Genomic DNA, 8,429 nt, shown 5'->3' on the forward strand with positions numbered 1-8,429 from the left:
GCAGACAAGGGCATGACACCAGCGCCGCCGCCACCACCCCCGGCATGCGCATCCAGCGCTCGCAGAGCAAGCTGAGCCTGTCGGCATCCTTCGAGGCGCTCGCCGTCTACTTCCCCTGCATGAACTCGTTCGACGAAGGCGGCACAGGTGAGACCACGGGCCAACGACGGCACCACACCGGCATGCGGAGCCGGGCCTCTGAAGGGTGTGCGTGTGTGTTGTGGGGGGGGGTGGGGGGGGTCCTGTGTGTGTGTGTGTGTGTCAGTGTGTGTCCGAGTTTAGAGGATTTGTCAAGGCACTGCATCAAAAAGCTGCTGAAGCTGTCGGCAGAAATATTGAATGTGGCGTTTAATGGTTTTCATGGTGTAAGAAAAATCTGCGTTGGGGGTTCGGTGGCTTCTGTGGTACTGTTGCTGGGCTATGCTTGTTTAGGATCTTAAAGATTGAATTCCACTAGGGTGAGTAGTTGACATACGCAGGCAAGCGGACACGGTTTGGCGGTTCCGGCTGGATGCGCTCTCATTTGACCTTGATGACAGATGCATCCGCGAGAATAAGAACTTGTGGAAGCAAGCATTTCATCTCTTGACTGAATCTTCAAAAATATTTCTGAAGCATTTCTTCCAGTGGTAGTTAAATAGACAGTATATTCCAAAACATACATTTTCTACAATTGAGGTTTGTTGTACATTTATGTGGCTCTGTTGTGGCTTCTGACGTACTGATTTTATTCTGAAATATTTTTTTTAGTGTGTGCTTTTCAAAAGATAAAGTAAAAAGATTTACTGGTGTGGAATAATCAACCATAGTTGCAACAGAGGGTGGGGGGGGGGGGGGATAAAAACGAAAGGAAAAAAAAAAATTCTTTGAGAGCATTGTCGTGATTTCGAGCCATTAAATCTGCAGCTGCAAATGTACTACAAATCTGAACTGAAAAAAAAGGACCTGAACACATGTGTTTTACATCAGGTGACCTTGGCGTTAGACCAGCGACTCCCAAGATTGCTCCATGCATTATATTCACAGAGACTGTTGATTTAAGCCAGAGCACAATCTGTTGATTTAAATGCTTTCACATACACCAAAAACATATGTTGGATATATAAACCACTCCAAAGACTGTACACATTTGTGCTAGATTGATATCTTTCCAATCAGTTCCTGTTCTGTGCTAAATTCAAAATGACAGAAGGAGAGAGTATCTTGAATTTCCCTACATAAAATGTTTTACCCTCCTCTGACCTGTATGTTCATATGAAGCAACTTTATTTGGATACATGCAGGTAAAAACCACACACACAAAGAGCCAGATGCGTGTGCTACGGTCCGTCTGTCGCTCACACTGATGGGATTTAGATTAGCAGCGGGGCCGGATGGGCAAAAGCTGCCTGTCACCTCTCATCAGCCGAGGACGCCACCAGCCCTGGTGTCCAGCTCCGTGTTGCTGTCCCCTGCTGGTCTGACCACGCACGTGCATAAGCTGACGCAGACAAGCAATGACCATGGATCATTAATTAATCATGGCCAAGTAGTGATGGATGGCGTTTCCCAAAATGTTTGAGATGAAAGCATGAAATAAGAATTGCAGCACTGATTTATGTGACACCTGATACTTATATGATAAGTATTTTTATGATAACTTCTCTCTCTCTCTCTCTCTCTCTCTCTCTCTCTCTCTCGCTCCACAGAGGAGGAAAAGAAGAAGAAGGCGATCCGTTTGCCCATCCAGAGGAGTGTGGAGACGGGGCTGGCCATCGAGTTCAAGAGCCGGATGACGAGGCAGCCCAGCGGGGAGACCAACGAAGACAGCGATAAGGCCAAACCTGGAAAGTAAGAGAAGAAGAAGCTCTCTTTTTCCCTCGTTTTTTTCCCTCAAAGTTCTCCTCGTTCTCCTCTCCATGTTATGACAACCAGACCATATCTTAAAACATACCTTGGTAGTCACTCAGTCACATGGAGAATCTGCTTTCTGTAGAGAATTTGCTTTGCTAGTAATGAAACTCAGTCTGTCTTACATATTTTCTTATTTTTACGTGCACAAAAGGGAATCAAGATCTTTGAGAGGTTTTTTTTTCTTGCTTATAAAAAGTTAGCCATCTCACACAAGCCTGCAAAACGAAGTGAAGGCAAAAAACATGTTGACCGTAATGGATTTGTTGGCAGTAAAAGATACATGTACACACACATACATATAGATTCAGTAAAAGGGTTATAGTCAGGTCACACTTATGGCTTGTGTGTCAAGCTTTGTATGACCACAGGCTGCAGAACTAGAGGCAATTCTGTTTAAAATGACAGTAAACATATTTGTATCGTTTTGGTTGTACTAACACTTGTCTTCTGTCTCTGTGAATCTTGCCTCCGCAGCCTCATCTTTCCTGGTGTCAAGATCTCATCTGATAGCCAGTTTACAGAATTCCTGGATGGACTAGGCCCCGCCCAGCTTGCCGGGAGGCAGACTCTGGCCACACCCCCAATGGGTAGGCATCTCGGGTTTCAACCATGACCCTGAACACACAAACACTCCATAGATCACTTAGTAGTTAGATTTTTTGTACAGTAGTTTAGACCTGATGAAAGACTTACAGACGTGTACAGTAAACAAAGCCGTGTAGAACATTCTGTCTGACATGCTGGATTTGTCCTCTCACTGCAGGTGATATCCAGATCGGCATGGTGCACAGGAAGGAGAGGCTGGACGTAGAGGTCATCCGAGCCAGAGGCCTGGTGGGCAAACCAGGCAACAAGCAAACTCCTGGTGAGTGAGGAGTGAAAACAAACAGTACAGTTAACTTGTCCCTTCAGAAATAAATACTCAATGAATGAAAATTTACTGGTCTTGTGCTACCAAGTGGCTGTTTGTTTTCACACTCAGAGACACACACACACACGCACACACACACAAACACACACATACACACACACACACACACACAAAGTTGATCTAGTATCAAAGTTGCAGTTGTTTAGAGAAGCTTTTATGTCAGTTTTTCTGTCTCTCAGGCTTTTGTCCCTTTCCCTGACCATCTACTTTTTTCCTGGTTCAACAGCTCCCTATGTTAAAGTCTATCTGCTGGACAATGGGAAATGTATCAACAAGAAGAAGACTAGACTGGCCAGAAAAACTCTGGACCCACTGTACCAGCAACAACTTCAGTTTGAAGAAAGTCCCGAAGGGAAAGTTTTACAGGTGTGCCATCTTTATATACACTTATACCTGCCATGTGTACTGTTATTCAATGTTTATGTCTGTAAGTTCTATAAGTTGATGTGAATTAGTGATAATAACCAATTTGATGCTTATTAATATCACTAATATTTTGTGCTCTGCATTGACATTTATGTAGCTCACTGCCATGTGAAAGTGGCACATGTCATTTCTTTTTTACCATGTAAAGCACTTTGGTCAACCACAGGTTGTTTTGAACTTATCCCTGACTCTTTTATATTGACAGATTATCGTATGGGGAGACTATGGACGCATGGACCACAAATCCTTCATGGGCGCCGCCCAGATCCTTCTAGATGACTTAGAGTTGACCAACATGGTCATTGGCTGGTACAAACTGTTCCCGCCCACCTCGCTGGTGGACCCGACCTTGGCACCTTTGACCAGTAAAGCAGCGCTAGGAGGCGCGAAGGAAACCGGTTCCAAGGTTCGGTCGTAGCGGCGTTGCGGAGCGGGACAAAAAAAACCGAGCGGTTTCTAGCGTCGCCGTAGTAGCAACCAGCAAAAAGCGGAGAGGGGAGACAAGTCTCGGCGGGTCGCGCTCCCCCCCAACCCTGCTCACACTGCATGCTTGATGTTGTGTCTTCTGAGCCCGCGTGAGAGGAGTTTGGGAGAAGGGGGGGGGGCCTCCCCGATGCCGAAACGGCAGGGTCTCCCACTGACGGAGACAACAAAAAATAGAGCGCCACCCCTCCCGGCCAAGCGTCCCCGCGCTAGGGGGGCACTACTCATAACAAAAATGGAAAAAAGATGTGGGGAAGAGGCCGGCGCGCGGGAAAGTGCCGAAAAAAAATGAAGGACTCGAGAGTGGGGGCGCTTTTGGTGGCATTCAGCGATCACTAGATTCTACATGTCTAGTCAAGAAGTCGGGGAGGGAAGTGAATTATAGAAAACAAAAAAAAGAGACACAAAACGAAACCAAGTGGAAAGAAATGACAAAAAAAAACAAACAAGCAAACAAAAAAAATACTACTGCAAAGAACTGACAAACGAATGAGTTCTACAAAAGCCCTGATTTGACAAGAAAAGGAAAGGTATCCTTTTTTTTGTCTCATGTTACTCAAAACAGGGTGTCCGTGTTCCTCACCCCACACATTTGATCCAGTGCAGCCACATCTGCACGCCCAGCTGTGACTAAGACAAGAAAACAATGTTCAAGGCCATGTGGACAATTCACAGAAGGAAAGCCGTGGATCAGGCAAGGAACAAAACACCCCGAGTGAAGACCCCAGCAACACAGTAACCATAAAGTCCCTCTTCCCTCACACACACACACACACACACACACACATACAAACACACACACACTGCCCACTGGAAAGTACAAGCCTCTAGAAGAGTTGGAGCCCCTTGGAGAAGAGTCTGAGTCCAAACTTGTGGCAGTTCTAAAACAGCCATCATTCCAGTGTCATCTGAGAACAACGACTTGAAAAAAAAACAAGGATGGAACGCCAGTGTTCCACAGTGACTCTCTCTGTTGATGTACTGTATGAAATTCATAAAAAGAATTTCCTTTCTTTTTTGTTTTTCTGTTTTCTTTTCCTTTTTATTTTTGTTTCTTTTTGCATGGATGAAAAGTTACCTGTGCTGAAAAAAAAGTATACGAAAGAATATTTTCCTTGAGGCTGCAACTTGCAAAAGAGAAAGAAAAAATGAAAAGAAAAAGAAAAAAGATGACAAAAAAACAGCCATTTTCAGTTGTCGTTTCAATTGTTTTTAATAAAATAAGAGAATACTTCAACAGTGCATGGTTATCAAGGAGAGTGAATGCAACATGGTAAAGATGTAATTGTCATCCTTTAAACCATTCTTCTGTATTTTTACAGATATCTGTGACACTGCAGCCTGAGGATGTTTCTAACTTTTTTTAATGACAAAAAAAAAAGCCTATTCATGGGGCAGAGAATAAGAAACGATAAATAAATGTACATTATATATCATGTGGCAGAGGAACAAGGCCTTAAGGTGAAACATTGTGTGCAAACTGTACATTTTAATTTTAATCCGTTCCTTTCAATGGCCATTTTTAAAAACAATACCTGTCACACCCTCATGGTGAAAAAAAAAAAATGCAGATTATCATGTTGTCCTGTGCCCCAAACTCCTTGTTCGTTTTTGGAGACACCATTCCATTCATTACAACCAAGCATGTTGAGGAAAAAAAAAGGGGGGTTGCAACATGGCTTGAAAATCACTTTTCCAGGTTAACTCAGCATGTTTTGATAGAGACGATGTTTGGGAAATTTTTTGCAGTTTCTTGTACAGTGCATGTGAACCTGAAGTCCTACAATCCCGCCCCTGCCCACAAACAAACACACAAATACATATATACATAAATTCATACATATATACCCACATGCATACACACAAACAGCCATATATATATATATATATATATATATATATATATATATATATATACATACATATATATATATATATCTGTATACACACACACACACACACACACACAGGTCTCCCACTCCCCAAATTCTCCGATTGTAATCAACCACCGATTTAGTTGGGGTTTACATGGCTGAAGGTTCAGACATTCAACACAACATTCCACCTCCTGGTACTCATAAAGGAAAAAAGGAAAAATGAGAATAAAGAAAATTTTATATTTAATGGAGATTGACTAGGAGAAAAAATACATAAGGTTGCAAGTATATTTTATTTTAATATTGTTATAAAGAAAATTATAAAATATAAAAAAAAAAGAATGGATCCCATGGTTCAGAGCCATAGAAGGACTGAGATGTGAGGAGTGAGTGAACTGGGTAGTGTTCTTTCTTGCTGTGATGTTCAAATGAACAGGCGCTGCTTGTCAAGGAAGAAACGACGCTCACTGTATGTTTCATGGGATTGAGAAAAATGCCACACAATATGAATTTTTAATTGTTTCTTGTTTTGAGAAAATAAAATACATTTACTACTTTTGTGTCCTTCCACTCTTTTATGTCTATGTTGAAAGGTTTTTTTCCCCCCCAATGTAAGTTAGCCAAAGCTTTCTGACATGTAATGCATTTACACAACCACAGGGTAGTGCTGTATATACACGTTCACATACTGTACATACACGTTTCTCTATATGTTTCAATAATTGCTAAAATGCCTCTCAGCAATGTGACTATTGTATTCATGGGCCCTTAAACATCTCAAGAAATAATTAGAGTCAATTGATTATTTTGTTTTTCCATTATTTTTTTACCATTATTTGGGGGAAATATGACTATTTTAAATACTGCAGTACAGCAAATGCAACATGAATGAATGCTGCATGCAGGGTTTATTGATTTGGAATTTGAATGACTTCTTACATTTTAAAACATGTTACCTAAAAATCGATTATTATTGCCAAATTCACATGCCAAAATGCTCTCCAAATTCCTTTCTAAAACAAAAAGTTGCATAAAGTTTAAAAACAGGGGTTCTGCATCATAGTGAAACTAGTCAAAGGAGTTGGTCAGTGTGATTGAGGAAACACTCAGTGGACAGAGGATGTTACACAGGCTATCTCAGAAACCATGAAACCGATTCCTCCATCTGGTATAACCCAACCTGAGGTAAGTGTGACATTTCACTGGGTTTTCACATTCAAATTCACTGAAGGATATAATTTGGGTACATTGCTCTAAATTATGTATGGCAATTTAACAGGAAGTGTCCTTAATCTTAAATATACTGCTAAAATCTAATAAACTGTGACAGTATATTGGACACTAAACCAATGTTAGTATAGATGCAGTGGAAGTTAAAGGAAGGAGAATGTGCCTGAAGTCATCAAATGTTTGAAGTCCTGATATATATAAATGATTCATTTTCAAATCTTAAATAATGGAGGCCGTGCTTGAATTCTGGCAAAGTGCCTGAGAGCTCTGATAGAGGTATAGAGGTGTCTGATCGTTTTCCTTTAGTTCAACAATGACACAAACAGACCTAGATCACCAAAATAGGGCCCGTTATGTCTATTTCATTGATCCAAGCACTTCAATACAAAAATGAAAAGTAACTTGTAATTTGAGTAGCTTAAAAAGTACTTTTTTACTCAAATAGGTTTGTCCGATTGGAATATTTACTTTTACTCAAGTAGATTTTGAAGGAAGTAATTGTATTTGTACTTGAGTATAGATTGTCAGTACTCTACCCACCACTGGTCTTAAACCTCAAAGACCAGATATGGTCATTCATTTCAGAAGGTGTCTATCTCGCTCACCACCACAGAGCTACATTAAAGGGAGTTGCATTACATTTCATTTCTTTTTATGCCTTTAATTATAGGACAGTGGAGAGTGACAGGAAGTGAATGGGAGAAAGAGCAGGGGTGGGATCCGGAGATGACCACGGGGCGGGAATCGAACCCGGGTCGCCGGCATACGGTGCAGGTGCCCTAGCCAGTTGCGCCACAGCTGGGGCCAATAGGCTGAAATTGCCTGCAAGAAAGGACAGCAACGTCTGTACCTCCTAAGGAAGTTAAACATGTTTAATATAGACAAGGAAATGATGTCAATTTTACAAGTGTTTTGTTAAATCTGCTCTTACTTTTTATTTTATTGCCTGATATGGAAATATGAGCATTAAAGAGAGAAACTACGTGAGCCATATTGTGGGAGTGGCTGGTAAGATCATAGGCACCCCTCAGACTCCCCTGAAGGCTATTTACGAGAGGCAGGTCCTCCGTAAGGCTATGTCCATACATAGATTTTACAAAGCACCCCATCCATTAGTTTCAAACCCTCCCTTCAGGCCGAAGAGTCTTGTTTTGTAAGTGCAATAGGACCAAAAAATCCTCTGTTCCCAGTGCAATAAGTTTGCTGAATTTGCACACAGTGTGGCTGACCTCACAGCAGATACATTGGCTAGTGTGTGGTGATCTCATCTTGTACTGTCCTGTTGTCCTCTCCTGTTGTCCACTGTTGCTTGTCGGTGTTCTTTACTGTATTGCCGTATCTTAAATATTTTTTATATATTTTGTGTAGCCTACCTGTCTGCAAGATAAGTTTACCTTTGGGATAATAAAGTTGAACTGAACTTACTGAACAAAACTGAATTACATCTCATGGAAATGTTCAATCCAATGATCTTCGCAAATCAAAGCAAGGGCAATGTGTTGACCTCAATGCAGGAGGGTTTATAAGAAACTAATCAAAGTCACAAACTTTCAGAATAAAATGTGTTAAAACTGGTTGCATTTCAGAGT

At 41.5% G+C, this 8,429-nt stretch overlaps 1 protein-coding gene across 6 annotated transcripts in view; it reads left to right on the forward strand.

Moving 5' to 3' along the window:
* The window catches only part of rims2b (regulating synaptic membrane exocytosis 2b), an 85,517-nt gene extending 79,960 nt beyond the window's left edge, over window positions 1–5,557 (forward strand). For all 6 annotated transcript variants that reach the window (XM_076301912.1, XM_076301913.1, XM_076301911.1 and 3 more), the window contains 5 exons: window positions 1,706–1,830; window positions 2,368–2,480; window positions 2,657–2,758; window positions 3,051–3,190; window positions 3,456–5,557. In XM_076301912.1, the coding sequence (XP_076158027.1) occupies window positions 1,706–1,830; window positions 2,368–2,480; window positions 2,657–2,758; window positions 3,051–3,190; window positions 3,456–3,668 (693 nt within the window). In that variant the 3' untranslated portion in view covers window positions 3,669–5,557. The remainder of the gene's footprint in view (window positions 1–1,705; window positions 1,831–2,367; window positions 2,481–2,656; window positions 2,759–3,050; window positions 3,191–3,455) is intronic.
* The last annotated feature ends 2,872 nt before the right edge of the window (window positions 5,558–8,429 follow it).

This window comes from Alosa pseudoharengus, unplaced genomic scaffold (assembly GCF_046254945.1).
Source record: "Alosa pseudoharengus isolate Yale_2024_CS ecotype anadromous, Long Island Sound unplaced genomic scaffold, YU_APseudo_1.1 YU_APseudo_1.1_scf_23, whole genome shotgun sequence".
Lineage (NCBI taxonomy): Eukaryota > Metazoa > Chordata > Actinopteri > Clupeiformes > Clupeidae > Alosa > Alosa pseudoharengus.